At 39.3% G+C, this 22,621-nt stretch overlaps 1 protein-coding gene across 1 annotated transcript in view; it reads right to left on the bottom strand.

The window, feature by feature from the left end:
• The window catches only part of rapgefl1 (Rap guanine nucleotide exchange factor (GEF)-like 1), a 50,324-nt gene that overhangs the window by 23,973 nt on the left and 3,730 nt on the right, over positions 1-22,621 (bottom strand). The window contains exons 2-7 of the mRNA XM_079827108.1: positions 8,397-8,475; positions 4,620-4,770; positions 3,804-3,901; positions 1,722-1,834; positions 803-970; positions 492-589 (exon numbers count right to left, since the gene is read on the bottom strand). Coding sequence (XP_079683234.1) covers positions 492-589; positions 803-970; positions 1,722-1,834; positions 3,804-3,901; positions 4,620-4,770; positions 8,397-8,475 — 707 coding nt within the window. The remainder of the gene's footprint in view (positions 1-491; positions 590-802; positions 971-1,721; positions 1,835-3,803; positions 3,902-4,619; positions 4,771-8,396; positions 8,476-22,621) is intronic.

Raw genomic sequence — 22,621 nt, 5'->3', positions numbered from 1 at the left:
AATACTTGCTTAGCATTTGCCTTAGCAGTGCAGCGCGCTTTCAGAAACCCCTTCACCTTCCCCAGCTCCACCTGTATAGATGGGTAATTCATGTACACTATATTGTACAGCAGTTTTACTTGTGTTGTAAACTTATTTTCAGTAGCAAGTTCCGTACTTGCTCTGCAGCAGCACGGCAGATCTATTCCACCAAGACCAAATATATCAACACTTTGAGAGTTGTCATGACAGAACTACAATTTCAGATTTTAAATAACTGTGACGAGATACTACTTTTGGTTCGTGTTTGAATAAAACAAGATTTTGATGGCAATCTAATCCTTTCTAAACCACTGAATTGTAGATAACACCTTCACTGAACATTGTAATTCATGGTGTTTGACAACACATAATAATCATAAGTGAGCATTCCTGAGCATTTATGGTTGCTATTTATGAAGGTCTCCATGGCAACACCCCCCTCCCTCCCTCCTCTAGCCCACGGTTCTCACCAAGCTCTCGAGCTCTGAGGGCTCGCAGGCGAACAGGTGGGTGTTGACGCCCAGGGTGGTGAAAACGGCCTCGTCGCTGGGACGGAACACAGCCTTCTCTGAACAAACACAGATTAGATTGTAATGTTAAAGCAGATGATCGAAGTCTTTCTGAACAATGTTGTGTCCCCAAACAGTGAAACAAGGTCAGGATCCTTTTTAAACTTGACCATATTGTACAGAAATGATGGTGTGTTTGAGGTTGCAGTGTGCAAGTGAAGTCTTGGTAAGTTCACATGGTTTTATACGGGTGCAAACTTTAATGCTCTTACCCCCAGATGAGGTGACGGCCACCAGTATAAGGTTGGCAGGTTGGGTGGGCTGGTCCTCGCTATACTGGAGCTTCTCTCTCACCAGAGCCAAGATCTCCCCGACCCGGCATGAAAGACGGCTCCGAATGGTCACGTACGAGTGATCTGGAGTGTAAACCCTGCAGAAGACTAAACGAGGACCAAACAGTCAATCCTGCTGTCCAACACAAAGTCAAATTTGCTTGCATAGCATTCAGTTATATTCACATAATAAACAACAGGTTATGTGGAAAAAACTACTTTTAGGTAGATTTGTACAACTCAAAATCATTCTAATATGCTAATCTGATGCTCAAGAAACATTTCTTATTATTATCAATGTTGAAAATAGTGCTGCTTAATATTTTTGTGGAAACAATGGGTCTTTTTTCAGGATTCCAGATATCAGTATCAGCATCATACATTTATAGTGAATCCTTTTATCACAAGTTAAATGAAAGATCCAAAACTTTGAATAGTATTAAGTATGTAGTATTGACTTCCTCGCCATTGACCAGTCACAGCTCTGATGAAAGCAGAAACTGGGTCACTGGAGGCTTCAGGGTGGCAGCGTTTTGTACTGTCAGATTGCCTATTGATTAAGGTCTGGGAAATCACTTAGCTTGGCTTGAGCCACTACCCTGACAAAGAGTCCCATTCCATCAAATGAGCTCATTGCATCTATAAAACTTGGCAGACGCTTCCCCATGACCCGATTTGTCATCCTGGTCTGAATGAAGTGGAAGCAGACTGGCACTTTTACAAAAAAGGATGAATAAGATGATTCACTAACGGTATTCTCATGGGCATTATTGCACAGCTAAGCAAACGCAAAGTTAATAAACTGTGGTCAGTATGTGCAATATTTATGCATTCTATTAAAACACAGGTTCAAACGTACTCTCGTCTGAGCCGCGGAAAGCCTCTCGGGGCTGCAGGCAGGCGTCGATACGTCTAAAGTGTCTGAAGAGCGGGCGAACTTGCTTCCTGCGACTTTCCTTGTCTTCCTCGGCTCTGTTGGATAGGAGGGAAAAACAAGTCAGGTAGCTATTCAAGTTTAAATAACTAAATAAGTTATTTGTCTCCAGAAGACGATTATAAACCTAAAATTTGTTTGGCAATGGCATCAGGGATGGAAAACGCTCTATGCATGGGCAAGATATTTGACGACCAGTCATGGCAGGCTCTTAAACTATTTGTTATGACTGGACTGCAAGAAATGTTAAACTCCAATATGCCAAAACAGTGAAAATTACATTATGTTTACATGGCATATTTATAATTCAAAGATGCAGAAAGACCAAACATTCCATTGTCAATTTAATGTCAACCAGATGATATATAGGCCTATTTTTATTAACCGGGTTACAGAAATAAACTGTTTAAGGGTTTATGAAAAGACTGCTGCCCTGTTGAGAGGCTTTTAATGACACTATCGAAAACGAAAACAACACATTAAAGTATTAATGTTTGCACATTAATTCTTCATCTGCTTCTAAAGCTCTTAATGGGCAACTACATGTGCCTCATTTAACACTTTACAACTTATGTTGTACTTCACAAAACTAAGAGTCTTCATGTATTACATGATTTCATGTTCCTATGATTTCTGCAGCCATTATAGCTCATAAAAAACATTCATACAGTTGTGGTCAGATTTATTGGCACCCCTGGTAAATATGATCAAAGATGGCTGTAAAAAAATAAGTCTGCATTGTTTATCCTTTTGATCAATCATTCAAAAAATCATTTTATTGAAGTAAAAGAATGGAAAGTCGGGGGGAAATCACATTATGAAATAAATGTTTTTTTCTCCAAAACATGTTGGCCACAATTATTGGCACCCCCAGAATTTTTTAAGGAGTAAAATATCTCCTAAATATATATATATATATATTTTTAGTACTAGGAACATGAAATTGTCCGGCTATGACGTCTTGTTTCACAGAAGTATAAATATGAGGAAACACAACGGCCAAATTCCCTTAATCATCATCACAATGAGTAAAACCACAGAATATAGTTCTGATGTGCAGCAAAAGATTGTTGAGCTTCACAAAATAGAAATTCAATGGATTCAAGAAAAATCCTTTTTCTCATCCAGAAACAAACTCCAGCATATTCAGTTGTCAGACACGACTGGAAATTCAAAAGGGACCGGATTCTATGGTCAGATGAAACTATAAAAAGAGCTTTTTGGCAGCAAACTCACCAGATGGGTTTGGTGCAAACAGGGATAAAAAAGTACCCCATGCCCATGGTTAAAAATACCACTGGATCTTTAATGTTGTGGGCCTGTTTTTTTTTCTGGAGGTCCTGGACATCTTGTTCAGATACATGGTTTCATGGATTCTAGCAAATACCAACAAATAAAGATTCAAAACCTGACGGCCTCTGCTAGAAATCTTATAATGGGCCGGGGGTTGGATCTTCCATCAGGACAACAAAAACAAACATCAAAATCAACACACTAATGTGTCACTGAGCACAAAATGAAGCTTCTGCCATGACCATCCCAGTTTCTTGACATGAACCCTATAAGAAAATGTGTGGGGTGAACTGAAGAGAAGAAGCACCAACATGGAGCTGGGAATCTGAAGGATCTGGAGAGATTCTGTATGGAGGAATGGTCTCTGATCTCTTGTCAGGTCTTCAAACACATTATAGAAGGCATTATAGAAATAGACTCTGTTATCTTGGCAAAAGATATTTAATAAAAGGGTGCCAACAATTATGGCCAACATGTTTTGGAGAAAAGCATTTATTTCATAATGTGATTTACCCCCCACTTTCAATTATTTTACTTCAATTAAAGGTTTGATTTTTGTGAATTTTTTGAATAAAAGATAAAAAAGGATAAACGATGCAGACTTATTTTTACAGCTATCTTTGATCATATTTACCAGGGGTGCCAATAATCCTGACCACAACTGTATCTTACATTAATATTCCACTGTGAGGATGAAGATGATTTGATGCTTACGGGCTGTGTAATATCTCAGTCCAGCGCTGAAGTTTCAGGATGTCTTCCACCAGTTCAGGAAAACGACTGAGCTCCTGAACGGCGCACAAATACAGATCCTAAAACCATAGGTTGCATTATTATTAAAACCAGGAGGAACAACAATTCATAAATTGTTTTAATATTAATGAAATGGCAACATGAAAACAGAAAGTTGTAGTTTATGGTCTGACTTCCAAAAACAAAGGAAAGAAAATATAAGAAAATAACAGGTTTCAAAATAATCCTTGTGTAGTCATGTATCAGAACAAACTATCACAAACCAGAAAAAAAGTCACAGGTGACGTGAAACAGGCAAAAAGAGCAACATTATGTAATATGTTTTATTCACATAATAACCCTGATAGTCTTATACCAATGATGAAACTCCAAGAACTGTACAAACGGTACAACATAATACAAATCTGCAATAAGGTTAATTTTTTTTATTCTAAAAACATTTAATGAGGTTTATGCTTAAAACAAGAAAAGAAACAATTGTCAATGGGGTATGAAATGTAATCTTAATTCAAGATATATTCTCTAACCAAGACTCATGTTGCTTCCCAAATCAATTAATCTAAGATTTTTAGGTAATTTTACTGGCAAGACAAAACGAGGTAAAAAAATTACATTGAACAATATTAATATTTTCAGTGTCTATTTCTTTGACGTTTTTTTGATTATATACTATTCTATGCGCTTGTGAGTTTGTTTTTAGTTTTGTGATTTGTGTGCATTCAAAACAAATATATGAGCATTCCTTTAAGTTTTTTTTTTTACACACGTGTGCAGTACCTTTGGGAAGGTGTTGGAGCGATCTCCCTCCTCCTGCAGTAAGTCTCTGTATGTGTCCAGATAGCGGAAGGCCACAGTCAGAACTGCAAGTTTCCGCTCAGCTCCATCCCAGCCGGGCCAGCCCTCACCCTGCTTACCCTCTGAGCTGAATCTGAGCCAGGAGTTAAGAAACAACACGCTCACGAGCCAACACATACACACCTGCGCTCACTAAGTGCAGTGAATATAAATGTGCACACATCTGCACCTAAACAGACAGACAGTCAGACAGGCAGCCTTTTTCCTATTGTAGCCTAAAACACAATCTACAGCTGGTGTTTTTCAGCACAGATATTGTATTGAGTGGGTTTGCGGAGTACATGTCGATAAACACATACTCAGACAGCCGCTGTCCGATCACCTGACACAGATGCCGCGCTGGAAAAACAAAATCTATGCCTCTGTGGCCAGACAGCCAGAATAATTACAACCTTTGAAAAGTATTGAGGGCGATGGAACACACCCATCACACCCACACACACTCACGCTACAACATAAACACACACAGAATGGATTTTTTTGTTACTCACACACTTGCATAAGTCACGTTGGTGAAGTAAAACATAAGCATTTGAGCAAAGACATACCATTTTTCAGCACGTAAAATGACCTAAAAATCTGCAACGGCTCCCTGTCCCCAATCCTACCACTCATTTGAGCAGGAAACCTGAAAGGCGGGCTAAATTTAAACTGGAGTATCCTTGAGCCTGACTGCCTATAATTAAAGAGTCCCCGACACCCGTCTAAAATTGACACAACTATTCCCGTGCAAAAAAAGACCCAAGAGGAGCTTCTCCAAATGGCATCCCAGATCTAGTAAATCTATATCCAGAGCCATCACCTCTGCTTGGGAGCCAAAAAAACAGCAGCAGTCTGAGCCGCTGGGCAGCTGCAAAAGTTGAACTCTGTTCCCTTGCACGAGTCCTGGATCGCAGTTTGGAGCCCAGCCAGGCCAACTCCGCCGGGAGTGTGCGTCAACGTGTGAAAAGCTGAAAGCACTGTCAGTCCTGAGTGAAAAGGAATCACCCTGCTTTGAAATCTTTTTATTAAACCCCTTAAATGAGCCCTGACAAGTGGGAAGTGTAAAAGACGTGTCTTTTCTAAGCAGGAAGCAGACATGTTGCCACAACAAAAAGATCTGATTAGGCCTGGATTAGGTCAAGTCAAAGACCAGGAAAAAAGGTGTGGAAAATAGAAAGATAAATGGCTCAGGAGGAGGGAGAGGAAAGAGAAAGAGAGGAGTGGATCATAAGGCGAGGTGGTGACGGCAGTCAGGGAAGATTAGCGTGGGTCACTGATTGCCGCAGAAGATCCGCAGCAGACACGCTGCATTAGGAGCGCTGAGGCATGCAGACGGGCCTCCCCAGGAATACCTTTGTGCTCAAAGTCTGCAGACAAGCCCCTCAGACGCCATTATGGTCTGGATAGGGGGGATATGGCACTCACAGAAGGAATGTAGGTCACCAAATAAGAGGGGACTTATGGAGAGAGTGAGAGAGAGAGGGCTGTCCTCTGCACACACACACACACACACACACACACGTATACACACACTCAGCCTAAAGCTTACAAAACAAACACATTCCCCACATTGCACTCTTCTTATCTGAATTACGGCAACCTCGATGGACCCCCTGAGGGACGGAAGGGGTGGGCCTACATAGTCTGATAAAGGTGGGTTAGCATTGCGGCTAATTGGTAAATCATTTTGACCCAAATCTTAAGCAGCATGTGCAACTGCTCTTAGCCCCCTGCGGTAGAAAAACGCTGGGCTTCTCGGCTATGTTTGTTGACTGTTTTTAGCAGATAATTTGGTTAGTTTTGGAAGTGTTTTGAAGACTGACAAGTGTTCCGTTTTTCTGGAGTGTCACAAAGTAAACAAACTGATTGGAGAACATGTTGGGCACTAGCATAGCTGTCACTGCAATAATTCAATTTCAAACACAGTAACATAAACAAACAAAACAATAACAATAATGTTTTAACATTTAATGTTGCTCAACGAAATTTCACCAGAAATACAGTAATTTAGACATGATTTAACCAGTTCTGGGACGAGATGGTAACCTTTGGACTGGAAAACGTCTCGGTTACGTATGTAAAACTCGTTCCCTGAAGGAGGAAATTATAATTCAATGCCTTTGTGTTCAAGCACAAATGCTTTTAGGTCACAAAAGCATTGAAATACAGTTTTTTTCCCCAAATTAAAAGTTTTGTGAGTGAATGCAAAGTTTCTCTGGGGAGCGCAAAACTTTTGCAAACAAATGCAAAACGATTGAAAAAGATTTTTTACTTTTGTCTCTCTCTATACTTTAGGGTTTCTGTTTTTAATAAATAATAAAATACAAAGAACAGATAACGTAATCAAAATTAATTAAATTAAAGTTAAACATTAAGGGCCAGATTTACAAACAGTTCACACATTACAGTCTTTTGCCGTTAAAAAACTACTGTCAGGATTTGCTAAAGACGCGCAGCGAAAAATTAGCGCTGAAAAGGCATGGACAGGATTAAGGTTTTGCAGCTGACCTCATTGTATATGTATTTATAGGAGTTTCCCTTTCAGACGCAAAATTTATGGGAGGAGAGTATTTAAATGAATCATAAAAGGTGATTTACTAAGGTTTGCGCTCTTCAATTTACTAGTATTTGTGCCATTATTTACCGGCAAAAAAAAAAACATGTCTTAAACCAGACACTGATTTGTAGCCTGACAAGCCCGACCCACATCAAGATGTTGGGTCTGGGAACACACCATTGGCAGGGCTCAATCAGAGGGGCGGGATAAACGGTTGTCTTCCAAATTCCCTCTGCACGCAATAGGATAGCGCTACAACCAACCAGAGCAACGAAGAAGGTGAAGCGGAGCCAGTTAATAGATTAAACATTTGCCGTATCTGGTGAGCAAAACTGAGAACACATCTTCCTTTCTTAAGAATGACTTCAGTGCCGTTCTTTGTTCTTTTCTCAAAGAAAAGCTTCGTCTTTCAGAGTCGATTCGAAAGACCGCTGTTCGCCAGCTTCATCGTTTACGAGTAGCACGCGGAACCGCGGCAACTCTGCCGTCATTATGTTAACCCCACCCACCGACTCTATACACGATGTGATTGGCCTGAGTAGAGTTTGGTTTTTCCAGCTCGCAAGCCAACGGAGAGTTGCTAGACGACCCTGGCTGCAAATTATATTTGCTGCCGCTAGGGTGCGTCTAGATTTATAGGCTAACTGATTTGCGGTGTTCTTGGTAGATTGCGTTGGTCTTTATGGAAATGATCCGGCTGAGTCTGTGTTCTTTAATTTGCACGTCATCAGTAGATCACACGCATTCACTTGCATCTGTGCTTTTATGGTTTTGCGCTCTCACGCTTATTTGCCCTGTTTAGTAAATATGTAAATATATTTTTTAATAGTTCAATATTTAAAGTTAAAGTCCACTTTCCCTCAGCAAATGCGAGGGTTTCCGCAAGAGAGAGCAACATTGCGTTGGTTCTGAAGCAGCATTCCCAACATAAATGGTAGGCTAAGCTTTATTCCTAATGCTAATGCTAACCAAAATGATAGGTTGATAGGACCATTATCCTAGCCCACCCCCCTAAAACTAACTGGCTAACAGAAGCATTGATGATCCAGACCAGGTCCATGTTGTACTTGGATAAATCACCTTATGATAGGGTTATGGTCGCCCGTTGAAGAGTTTCAGAATTAAAGAGGTTGACACTTATGGTTCTGGAGAAAGGATACTGCTGAAGCAAGACCTGCTGGAACTTGTCTGAGGCCAGGAAGATTGGGTGTGTCAGCATGAAGTCATCCAGGAGTATTTCTGCAAAGGGACAGACAGAAGAACACAACCTCATTAGTGACGTCACAATCGAACAAAATGTTCATGTTTGTCTGAACAAACGGTTGCAGTGATTGACACAAGGAGGGCAGAATAATGAAAGAGAAGACGGAAGCCGAGAAAATTATATCTTTAGTGCAGACTTCGTCATAGCTGTTCTGCAGGTTGTGAAAACTCATTTAGTGAGAACGTGTGGAGAGACGAAGTTGAACCTGACCACACCAGCCCTCACCTCTGCTAGCTCATCTCAAGGACAGTGGGTTTGTGGGTAGAATAAATCACGGAGCTTTCTGGCCCACTTTGGATCACAGACACTCCCAAAGGCTGCAGTGATGTACTGTACAAGCATATCTGCCTGTCCAATATGAGCCTGAACATTAGCAGACAAAAGTAAAAAGCCTTAAAAAATGTCAGCAGTAAAAAGGGAATCATAAGCAGCATAACGAATGAGCGAAAACTGTGTGAAATGCCCACAAAAAGTATAGAAATGTGTATAATATCTTTCGATCTGGGGCACATCTTGACAGTGAGGTATTCAGGGACTGTATTTTGGCAGATGAGAGGACATGATGCTGATTATGTATCTGGGTTATATCAATGTGGAGCACATAAATCATTGATTCTTAACTATTAAAAAACGTGATCGCCAAGAGGAATGAGAAAAGAGTCAGTAGCACAAAATGAATATGTCAGTTCAGTTCAAAAAGCTAAAGCTTTCATGTTAACACATTCCCATTTCAGAGCAGTAGCTCACAGAATCCACTTGTATCGCTGGTTCAGTGAGACGATGAATTTAATTGGGATAAACTGTCAGTTGAATTTTCTAAGTTTCAATGAATCATCTGAACAGCAAAGATTCCCACAATCATCCTCTGCTTTGCCTATTGATTTGCAGGCAACAACTGATCACTGATCGGTGCGGGCGTGTTTGTTTCTGTTCCTGACTGTGATTATCGAAAAATTACGTCATTACGGTAAACTCAAAGCGTTCTAATGTGCATATTAGAAACATGCTCAGACCTGCATACTTTACACCTCTGTGCATGTTTTTGTGAAGTCACACCTCTGTTGAGAGTTACAGGTGAGGCGTAATGGAAGCTCGTGGAAGATAAGGTCACATGCACACCTCTCTCTCTCTCTCTCTCTCTCTCTCTCTCTCTCTCTCTCTCTCTCTCTCTCTATATATATATATATATATATATATATATATATATATATATATATATATATATAGAGAGAGAGAGAGAGAGAGAGAGAGAGAGAGAGAGAGAGAGAGAGAGAGATATGCAAGTCGAGGTGGTTATGTGAGTTAGGTTACTTCCACATCTTTGCAGCTGCAGATCTCTTGCGGTTGCTACGGCAACACTGACTTTAGAGGCTGCATGGTGAGTAAGGAGAAATAAAATAGATGAGAGACAGAGAGCGAGACACACAGACAAAATACAGACAGACGTACGCACACAGACAGATGCAAAAAGAATCAAGGTAAAACCCACAAAAAAGCAAATGGGATGCAAAGCCCGTAACGGCGGTAAGGCAGGCAGGCGAGTTAGTGAGAAAAACAGGAACGGAATGACTGGAGGAGGAGTCAACAGGGTTAATTACCACCTCTGATAGCTGCAAATCCCTCTAAGGCACGAACAGAAGACACGCGCCGGACAACTTCTACTAAAGTAGCTGAGGAAATTATGAGGTGTTGTGTCAGAGCTGAGGGTGTAGAAGATATTAAAGCGACTTCGCTTCTTAAAGCAGCCCTCACATGACTGGAACACTTATGATCCCCCTCCGGTCAGATGTAAGCATTATTTTCTAGGGCAATGACCATCTCTCTTCATTAGCATTTGTCATGGCTGTTGAGATTAAATTAGGGTGGGAGTTTATAATTCTCGATAACTTGTGCTGCAGCTGTAATTGAGCCATGTGTTATGTCAGTGTGTGGGTCTGTTTGCCTCACTCAGGCATACAATGCTTAGCAGAGAGCATCAAAACTACTCTGAGGAGCCAAGTGAATTCCTGAATCACGTGAATAATCACCGCATCACGCACATTTAATGCATCCAGCTGTCCTTACTCAACACTTTTGGCTTCAACGCAACAGATTTGTGCCAAATTTAACAAGAGTTTAACGCTAATACAATTTTACCACATCAAGGTAAATCAAAGCAATAAAACAGACAAATGCATATGTGTGTTTGCACCTTGCAAAAGCAGAAACTATAGAAGCCTGCTAATTTATTTCCAGTAATTACGACTTTATATCTGAAAATTACAAATTCATTTCTCATAACTGCGACTTTATATCTTACAACTTCAACTCTTAATTAAACTTTATATCTCTCAGTTGTGACTTTATATCTCTCAGTTGTGACTATATCTGTTCATTTTGACATTACATCTTACAGCTGCAACTTTATTTCTTATTATTGCGACTTCAGATCGTATTATTTCTCTCAATTGCGACTTTATATCTTACAACTGCAACTTAATATCTTACAATGTGACTATGTGTTATTTTAAACTTTATGTCCTGTCTCCATTACCTGTTTTAGGTGGAAACAGGCTTCCATAAGAAACTGTCAATGCGGCTTAGCCATGTAAATGTTTGATATCCACATTTAGTGGTAAATTAGTCAGTGCTGATGTTTAGCTTGGAAATATAAATCAGCGTGAAGATGAGGCACAGAAGACGCAAATATGACACCTTTCCGCCTCGCATGCTTTTTCTCTATTTAATCCCTTCTTTCACTGACGGCCCCCACATTCTCCAGCGTTCTTTCATCCATTTTCGTCTTTCGACTCACTAGTTTACATTATGATAGAGCTTAAAGTGTGGCAAATCTCCTGCCCAGATTGGCACAAAATGCATCTCTTTAAATGACAAGAGTGGGAATTGAGTAAAATCCAACACCCACATGCACACACCACACACACATCCAAATACCTACACAAGCACACGCACGCACACACACACACAATCATTGTCAAAATATAGAAACTGCACATGTATTCTCCACTCCAGCACATGCTCTCACACTGTGAGAACCAATCTGAGCAGATGCAGCAGGGAGTTCAGACGGACACCCATCGTTCAGACAAGTGAAAATCACTCCCTTTCTTTTCATCTTAAGGTCAAAAGAAGCTCCCGCCAAAAGAAAACACCATAATCCTGATGTCTTTAGGCGAAGGGAGGAAATGGGGTGTGTGCAACTGAAAGCCGTCTCAAAAGAATTTCAGTTTTTAGCAAAAACGACCTTGAAGAGACTAAACTGGGATCATTTCACACTCTTTGTTTTGCAGTCTCAACACTAAGGCAGAGGTCTTATTCTACTCTGTCCAGTGTCCATTCAGGCTCAAAATCACAACTTTTGTTTCTACTATACACTAGCAAATGGAGACTTTTGCTTAAAGGGACAGTTCACCCAAAGATGAAAAAATCTGTCATTATTTAATGCCGTTCCAAACCTCTATTATCTTTGTTCTGTAAGCAGAACACAAAATAAGTCATTGTCCAAACAATAAAATACCCTCAGATATTTTTCAAAATATCTTCTTTTATGCTCACAGAAGAAACTCATACAGGCTTTTTTTAAATTATTTTTTTATTGAACTCTCCCTTTAGTTAGACACCAATAATCTCACGTCTCAAGAGTTTCAGAAGAGTTCTCAACCATGTCTCAAACTGCACTCAGATTTTCCAAGATACACATTTTCCATAAAAAATCTGCGAATTCATAATGTAATCTTATTTTACAAGGGTCTTCCACATTTGTAGGGCCACAACATAAATAATAACAAAGTGTAGTAAACGGTAAAACTATTTGCAACAAATCAGTGACTTTTTGATCACGATAATAAATTAAAACAATACGATAACAAATACTATTTTGCGATATATCAAGCAGCATAACAGGCTGTTTTTGTTCAGCAAAAATAACTGGAAGCGAATGACACCGGACACTTCAAGTTACAAGTGGCCGCACCTGCTCTAACTTTAAAAAATAAGGTGGATAGTATAGTCTTAATGTGTAACAAGGTATGTTGTTATGGGAAGAAGGAGGTGGGAACCAGCAGCCTCTCACGAACGGCTGCCACACACACACATAATAAAACGTAAACAAAACATAACATAAAATCCAGGCCTGATCCTCTCTCGTTCTTCACTGTCATCGCTCCTCCTTTTATGCGTCCGAACTCCTCTGTGAGACACATTATCACCACCGGCTTCGCCCCGTTCTCACGGCCCCTCGGCCTCGCTGCTTGCCACATAATGCATTTGCATACTTTGTAAACTTCATAAAAAGATTTTAAAAATGTATAATTGGCAGACCCCCTGCATTTTAACAATTTACATAATTGATACTAAAATGAAGCATATCTAAAAACTCCTCTAGGTTGAAAGAGCAACATTTGAGAAATTCAATTTTCCTCTGTGTCTATATAGAAATGTTTTTAGGCACGGGGACACCTCAAAGATAGGGGTCAAGGGGGTTCACGCTCAATAAACCGCTGTCTGTAAAAAGTCCCAGCTGCACGGATGTGATCAATGTAGACTGTAATCAGCTGTAGATCGGAGATCGGGATTTCAGGAGAGCGTAATGGAGAGGACCAGGGTGGCGTTACATAAACCATGATAGACATTCCGTTACCATGGAGGCCTTATCACATCTAAAACCCCCACTACCCACGCATGCTCTCCTTTCTCTTCCTCGCGCCGTCTTTTCTTCATCTCTCTCTCGCTCACGTTGGTGCCTTTTGGCATGACGCACCGTGTGTGCGCATTGGTGTGTGTTTTGAAGGTCTCTGTTCATTCTCTGAGGCTGTATGCGCTTGTTCTTCATATCTGCTCGTATCTCGACCCCCTCCTGCACAAAATTCTTCCATTCTGGGAGGCATTTCACCCTTCAACTCCCATCTTTTCTTTGGATCGTAACACAAAACACCATCATTCACATGCAAATCTGCTATGGCGGGCCGCCAACTATAAGTAAATACACAAACGCCACTGGAGGACCGCCGCTATTCTCGAAACAATCCTTTGAAATGAATGCTCAAAAAACTTCCCATACAGTTTGGAGGGAAGAAAGCAGGTGCAAGTGAAAATACATACGTTTTAAGTCTTTCAAAAGCAAGAAAGAGTCTATGTCAAGCCACCAGTCTAAAGTAACACACAAAAAAACACCTTACGGCCTTTAAACTAAAACAGAGCTTGCTGAATTTAGAAGCACGCCACTTTTTTTAGGTCTAACCCAGTTCAAACTGGCACCAGGAGAGATTGTTCCTAGAGCAGGACTCACAAAAAGCATTTTTAAAGCCTGCTCTCTGGTCAACCGGGAGAAAGGATTTGAAACCTCTGCGACTGGTATTACATAACATGAAAATGAGAGATGTTTTAATAGCTGAACACCATCAGTCCAAGATGTGCCCACATGAAAGCACGACAGAATACCAGAGAACAGAACACGCAAGCAAACAAATGCAAACCCACAGCAGAGTTAATGGATTCATTTTGCACCCTTTTGTTTGCCAACAGTGAGCACAACCTTTGAACCTGGCCCTGAAATTATGCGTTACCGCTGCAGGCAGTGTGTTGATGCTGCTGTTACTCGGGCCATTTTGCACATTTTCGTCCAGCATTTAACTCAAATATGTGCAGTTTTATCACAAAGACGGTGTGCACTAGGGGTGTAATGGTTCTCAGCAGGAACTACGGGTTTGACTGAAATGGAATATAAGATGAACTTAAAATAAAGCTTCAATTTCAACATGTATTACATTTTCCACCTTTAATCATAAAAGTACACTAAAGATTCAATCGTTTTTATATGTTGTTGAATGTGGTTTGTGACTTTGAGAAATTAATACATTTCAAAAGCCGATCTTGCACGGTGTGAGTGACTACGATGAAAACAAGTGACAATGATGAAATACTGAATATAGAGGTCTTGATAAAAGCATTCGTCAGCATTTGCTGAGTATCATAAAGTAAGTTGCATGTTTTATTATTATTTCTTTTTTGGTATGAAGAGGTCTTTACCTTTGCACAAAAATAGAACAAAAAAAACAAGCCCAGCCCAGGTGAGAAAAAGTAACGCAAAAGTAACATAACGCATTACTTTTCTTAAAAAGTAACTAAGTAACTCAATTAGTTACTTTTTAAGGGACTTTTCAAAGTAACTTTCCCCAACACTGGTCATAAGGCTCTGAATCTGTATGCTTTTGAATCTTTCTCGCTGTACTTGTCATGACGATGACGGTCTGGACAGCACCGAACACACCTTAAATCTGCATTGGTCAGGTGGTACAGCGGCCAAATGCCGGCCCACTTCGAGCACTGCTCTTGACTGAATAACTGTTATAACTTTAATCAGGATTCATTTTTATTTAAATCTTTCCCCACCAGCAGTTTAAAAAAAAAGTTGGCTCTTCCCCGCCAGCGTTTTTGTCATTTTCACAAAAATGTCATGGCCCTGGAATATTTTGTATGAATATCTGAACATGCAATATCAAAAGAGCCTCTGCTTTTAAACAAAAACAAACAAACAAAAAAACGTTTTATTCTAGCTTCATGTATTCTTTTTTTATCAACACTTGAATGTGGGAAAGTTTAATTTAAAAAAGCAACATTTTATGCAAAAGGCTGAGGAAAACACGTTTTTGTCAAAGATTACATCTGGATCAGATTCAGAATGATGATCAAAAAATAGATGGAGTAGATCGAGTCCATCAACACCCCAAAAGCTGCACAGTCCTATAGTACATCCTGGGTCGACTTTAGGGCGTTTTGATTTATATGCTGTTTAACGTTGGTTATGGTGCTATTTTACATATGCATATGATTACATATGCTAATTGTTTCTGCATCTTCTTTGTCTGTGTTTTGATCAGTAGATTCAGTACTCTCACAGGAAATGTGTAATAGCAACTCTAATATATAATAGTGAAAACACATAAATCCATAAAAACTCGCCTTTGGCAGGGAATCGCTTTCTCATAAAAGACGAGAACTCGTCAATGGCAGGGAAAGAGATAATTTATTCAGTGAAGATTATATGCAGTGTTATTTACATTTGATTACTTTATTCAAATTCTGTACCTGAAAACTACTGTTAGATCAACCTGAAAAACCTGTAAACCTTAATTTTATTTGTCTTTTTACACTATTGTATTTATTTGTGCTATTGCTTGTGCTTTTTTTTACTGAACGTAGCACATACCGAATCGTACCGTATTTATACTTTCCTTCAGCAAGGATGCATTAAATGTATAAAAAGTTAAAAGACAAGAAAAAAAAAGCATCACGGTTTCCACAAAAACATTAAACAGCACAAATATTTATTAAGCTACAACTCATCATGTAAGAATGATTTCTGAAGGATCATGTGACACTGATGATGCTGAAAATTCAGCATAATAAAAAACATATTTCATAATGTGCACGCTTGAACAATAAAACCATTTACTAAGAAAGTAAATGGGGTCAAATTTCATTACCTGTTGCTTTTAAAAGGTTATCACACCTTTATACATAATAGATATCCTCAAGCCAGCTTGTGTTTGCAAAACACTGCATACGCATAAACTTTCTTATGAAAAATGTGTCGCTTTCCGCCTCCCATCGCTCTGTTTCCCGCAGGCGAAGAGAGATGAACACACTCAGCCCATCGTCACAGCGAGAATGGCCCCAATACTTCAAAATAACATCTAACACATGTTTGATTAGGATGATAAGAAGATCATCAAAGCTAAAAGCTCCTTTATGGCTCTATTTCTAAACGGTTCTGTATATAATCATCACCCTCCTCCACTAGAGTGAAAGAACTAAAAGAATTTACTTCATCGCCATTACAGTACGCAGTGATTAATATTACACACTGCTACGTTTATCACTCTCTGCATTATCGTTTACACCAGTGGTCTAAAAGCATGGAAAGCTGTTTGAAGCTTCTGTATCTTCTTTGGTAAGCTGTTTCGGAAGGAAGCTTTCCATGTGCGACTGCTTCTTGGTGGGAGTGATCACTGTGTGCTAATCACATCCTTCTCTCTAGCAAGCAGGAGGCTGTTTTCAGGCTGTTATTAGGGCTGTCGGTCAAGCCACTGATCCGGGAGCTCGAGGCCATCTGTGTGTGTGTGTGTGCACGTGTGTGTTTGAGTGTGCAAACTGCGTGGTGAAAAAGAGCAACCTCTGCTGTCACTTCAAAGGGGCGTCACGTGGCGCATTTGCTATGGTTTGATTCAGGCACTGACTCGCAGTGACTGCAATGCTGTTTTTGTAATGCAGAATGAAAAGAGCGGAGAGAGAGAGGGAGAGAGAGAGAGAGGGCTTCAGAAGTGCCGCCTTATAATCGCTTTCAAAAATTGTGTCTACATAGCCTGAGTGTGATTTTCTAACATCAGGGCATGAATTATAGGGGGTTTGCAAAATGAATATGATGCCCAAAATAAGGCATGAACCCCTGCAAAGGAAGTCATTTTAAATACAAATATGTATGTTTCAACGGGGTTTTCAAACAACAACGATTTTTCACCTTGCGGTAAATAGACGCTCACGGCCAAAATTAGCAGTAAAGACATTTATAATGTTAAATATTTCTATTAAAAATAAATGCTGTTCTTTTGAACTTTCTATTCATCAAAGAATCCTGATGAAAATGCATCACGGTTTCCACAAAAAAAATATGAAGCAGCACAACTGTTTTCAAAATTGATCATAATAATAAACGTTTCTTGAGCAGCAAATCATCATAATTATAGAATGATGTGACACTGAAGACTGGAGTAATGATGCTGAAAATTCAGCTTCACCATCACAAGAATAAATAACATTTTAAAATATAGTCAAATAAAAAACAGTTAGTTTAAATTTCACAATGTTACTGTTTTTACTGTATTTCGATCCAATAAATGCAGCCTTGGTGAGCATAAGAATTTTTTTTTTAAATCTGCCGATCTACAGTATATAGACACAAAATATATAACAAAAACTTTTTAAATCATTTAAAAAGTCTTTAAGAGTGGGTTAACATTCGTCTTACGCTACTAGTGGTGTCAAAAGACAATTTAGCTTGTTCTCATCTGTTTTCCAATACAATACCAAGAAGTTATTCTAACACTTGCTTTCCACTTATCCCACTGTTCCAGCCGCCTTCCATTTACCTCGTCTACTTCACCTCCACCTCATCTGAAAGTGGCAGTTGCCATGTGAACAGGTGCTGAGTCTAAGAGAGGCTCCTTCACACCGGAGCTTTTGTGTTAAGAGGAGCCAACAAGCTCACACAAATATCCATATCAGAACATGGTGAGAATAGCATCCAAAAACATCTATTTACAAAACAAACAAAAAAATGATATGCCCAATTCTAAGGCAACTTGTATCCTTTGCCGACAATCCCAGAATGTACTGTATCGAGCACAGCGCACAAAAAATATTCCAAGATATATTTATTTGAACACTTCAAATACACTGCCAAATACACTCCTTCAGGATTCAAACAAGTTTCGGAAAGTTTTTTTCGAGTATGGCCCTGTATGTGAGGTCATAAAGGCCAGAATTCCTTGTATGGCCACTTCCATCCCAGATGAACCCGTGCGCACATCAACCAGAGCGAGAGCAAGAGCACGCTGAGCTTCGTTCGGGTTACGGAAGCCGACGACAGCGCTATCATTTTGTTTTTAGACCACAAAATCAATAATGTCACTAAACATTACTGTGGTTTTGGTTGTGAGGGAGGAAAGATCACCTTGTTCAGTTTCCCAAATAACCCAGCATTAAGGAAACAGTGGATGCAGTTTCCGGAGCAGCAATGAGGTGCTGCAAGTGTGTGTTTTTTCCCGGTCATCAGTCGAAACCGCAGGCGGTGAGTGAAACTCTATCAAATGTCTGTGTTTTGTTGGGAATCGGTGCGTAAGTGCATATATTGTCAACAACACGAACGTATAGTGAATATAGAAAGTTATCTAGGTATAACGCCATGATGATGTATTGTGTGGGCGTGTGTGTGTCATAGGTGTGTGTGCTCGGGACTCTTTAGCTTCGCCGACTGCACGCCTTCACGAGTTCGGCTGTTTTTGTAAAGAATTGGTACAGCGTATCTTTTTTTTATAAATCTGATATAACTAAAGACTGTTCAGTGATATGAAGGATGCAATACTACGGTACGCAAGATTGACAGAAACGGCATGTTATGACCCTTTAAATTGACTATTTTCACAGTATGAGCACTATAGCAACGACAAAGTCATGGGGTTGATGCACTTTTGCATCTGCCAAATGCATACAACAATTTTGTTATGCTTATTAGAGAATAGCATTATAATAGATAAAACCAAACTCTATTGGAATCAGCTGTGAGTGCTATTTTCATAGTGAGTATCGAGTTGTTGCAAGAGTTTCCTAAGTTGCCTATATGGAGGAACAGTGCAAATGAGTCACATATATCACACCTTGACACAAACACTTGAAAATGCCCTGTATATTAGAACCCACTCCACACACAAATTTTGCAGCACAAACTTACATCAAAAAGCATATTCAAAAAGTCGAGGTGGACACCATAGCTGCTTTCAGCGGGGCTGCTCAGGTGCGTGGATAAGTGCACAATGAGTGGGCATGACCATTAAGGATCAAGAAGAAGGGGGGCGAGAGGGTGACAGACACAGAACGAGGGAGATATCTCGCTTTTCCTCACAATGTTATGTAAAGCCCTGCAATGGGAGGCCAGTGAGTGGGCAGTCATTCCACTCTAATCCCTCACTCTTTTCAAAAGAAAAAAATGCCAGCATTCCTCCTACACAAACACACTCTCTCCAATTGCACTTCTCTCTCTCCCTCCTTGCATTTATTTCTTTCTCCTCACTTGCCGAAGATTCTTTAAAACACCCTCAGGACAGTTTCGGCCCACAGGAAAGAAGCACATGGAGAGTGGGGTGGGCCTTATACAACCAGGCCTCAGCCAGCGCCTATAGAGACTATTTACATCTCTATTTTATTACCTTCATTAACTTCTAAAGACAATACCTGGAGAAATGACTACAGAAGTTCTTGAGAAAATTATCTGAGCTGTAAATGCCATCACTCTCTCTGTAACCACAGGAAAATGACATCATGACAATGCTGACTGGCTGGCACCACAAGAAACCTTTCCCAATCCCAAACCTTTACTACAACAAAAGTCTTGACATGTGATGTGAAAGGCAGCAGACAGGAATACTCTTTTAAGAGTATGGCTGGGAACCGCCATAGTGAAAAATAAATATACCTAAATTAATTTGAGATACATTTATTTTATATGCCAAGTATACAACATTTACATATTTATGTACTTAATATAATACCCTGCAATTGTATTTTGGTATACAAAATTGGTAAACTTAATGTCTGCTAAATTGGAACAACTAATTTTGTAGTGAATACTCTTTAGTTATTCGAAAATAGTGCTGAGGTCCAACTAAAGATATACTTATATTTAATCGTGCTAAAGTGGAGCATTGCAAGTATACTTTAGGTATACTTTAAATATCTTGCATTTAAAGACTGATATTACAGGGACCATCCTATGCTTACTAATAGTGATATTAAAACACATTTTAGGCTTAATATTAAGAAAGAAGCACTCCAAATAAAGATTAAATGTAATATTTATATCAGTAAGTCTCGAGCACTACGTCAATAAATATGTTATTGGATTTGTAGTATATTTTAAATAAATGTATTTTAAATACATTTTGGTATAGTTTTTTTTCACTAGGGTAATGGCGTTCGGTTTTGTTTACATACCGGTTGAGCAAATGACATTTGGTTATATTTTGTGAATCAAAAAGCAAAAAGTCCAATTGCTGAACGAATAACTCTAATGAACTGGTTATTTTTAGTTAAAACATATCAAAATCATACAGCTTACAATTAACTGGGAAACTTAAATCAGTGAACTCAATGGTTGATACAACAATGTGTAGTCAAAACTACACAAAAAAGGTAATATTCCTCCAATTAGATCCATTTGAATAAATCTTGCATACAACATGATACAGACAAAATTCTTTTTTCTAGTATTTTCTGGAATCTAGTGGAAACAGCCCAAACTGTCTGCAGGGTGCTAGGGCACACAGGGCCTGAGTTACACACTCTCATAAATGAATTTATAACCAAAAAATCAAAAAGCACATATTTTTTGGGGGGGGGTGGTGGGAGGGGTTATTACAGCTCAGACAACATATACTTACATATACATATATGTTTATAACTTTTATTAGTGGTTTATGTAACTTCAAAGGGTTTCCTGTAAAATGACACCAAAATTGTGTATTTAGACCACTGTATGTGGGTATGGGAAGCTTTTCAATTTGGGTAGGCCAAATCCAGGCGGAAATCCCCAAAAATGGTCCCAGAGCATAAGAGGTTAAAAAACCCTTTTGCAAATTTTTTTTAAACGTATTTATTAGTATGTATTATTCCTATTCATACTGAAGAGCCATCAAAAACAGTATATTTATACATATATAAGAAAACAATTTACTCAAAGATCAACCAAACAGTATTGTCAACTCATATAAAATGAATTCTCGATAGCATAGATTGATGTATGTATAAGAACTGCCAAAACATTCCAGCAGAAACAATTAAGCATGAAGCCCCAAGCTACTCCCCTCCCTCGGCACGTACAAGTGGAGGAAAATGTCCCAAAATTGGCAACTGCCACAATTATTGATTCATATGGCCGTTACACTACTCTTGCCCTGCCCTCTGGAACTTTGTTCAGACACGCCAACCAACAGAACTACTTTTGCCTTAGGCTTACAACTGGAAGGGTTACAGGTAAACAAAGTTATGTAATGATCAACTTGCTAATCTCGGTTCGATGAGTCCTTCCAAATCACTCCATTACACACTACCAGTCATTTCACACACTCATGAGTTGTCCATGCACATTCCAGAGATAAAGCGGTTCCATGGGTGTGTTGTGCTGTCTTGAAACAGAGCTAATAAAGGCTCCTGGGGATTCTGGATTCCACATAGAAAACCCCAAAGATAAAGGTAATAAAAGTAAGTTCTACCAGGTTTTTAATATTTTAAAGTAATTCAATTCATAATGTCCCAGAAATGTGGAAGCATCTACAAAGTGCATCTACGGTTACTCATTCGGTCAACAGCTGGGCTATGCGTCTTCTTCACGCTGATGACTGCATGTGCATCAGGACTGATATGTAAGCAGTGTCTTATTTCAATGTGTTACCTCTTGACCGTGGATCAGTGGACTTCCCTCTATCCATAATCCACAGTCACTCTACGGACAACAACACTAGATGAGACAAATTGCAAGCCCATTGTTGGCTAATCCAGGATTTAGTGGCACATTTTCAAAATTTCCCGGGCTTCGATAATGACAAATTGTCATGAAAATGTCAGTCTTATCTAGAGGCAAGGCATCCCCCTTTACATAAAAATGAAGAAACACAGGTTGAGATTGAGGCCAAATGACTGAAAACTGAAATCTCTCTGATCTGTTCTAGACATAGAGCAGAGATTTGAGATAAATTGCTAAAAATCACCTCCAAAGGAGAAAAAGAGACATGAGCTGTCAAGCACACCAAATGAATGAAAGTTTAGGTCATGGCTTCATTTTAGAGGTTAGCAAGAGCTAGAATGTGTTTTGAAAAGAAATGAAACATATTGAATGAACTTTAGATTTTTAATCATTAATGTAATGTTTCAAGTCACAATTTCAGTTAAAATTTTCAGTTTAAAGACTTCAAATTCCGCAAGTCCCTCAAACACCTCTGGCTTTTTATCTTTTGCTCTGTTAAAGGGTTCGTTCACCCAAAAAATGAAAAAATCTTCACCCTCATGTCATTCCAAACCCGCAAGACTTTCGTTCATCTTCGAAATACAAATGAAGATATTTTAAATAAAATCTGAGAGATTTCTGTCCCTCCATTGACAGTCTGCACAACTACCACTTTGACGCTTCAAAAAGTTCATAAAGAGATCATAAAACCAATCCATATGAACCTCATTGGTTCTTGCACGTCAAGCGAACATGGTTGAGCTTCCGTTCATAATATCTGATGTGTATATTTTATGAATGTTTATATGTGAATAAAAGCCTAAATAAAATCTGTTCATCATTTAAAG

This window comes from Gobio gobio, assembly GCF_949357685.1.
Source record: "Gobio gobio genome assembly, chromosome: 1".
NCBI lineage: Eukaryota > Metazoa > Chordata > Actinopteri > Cypriniformes > Gobionidae > Gobio > Gobio gobio.
This window is presented reverse-complemented; position numbering and strand designations above follow the sequence as displayed.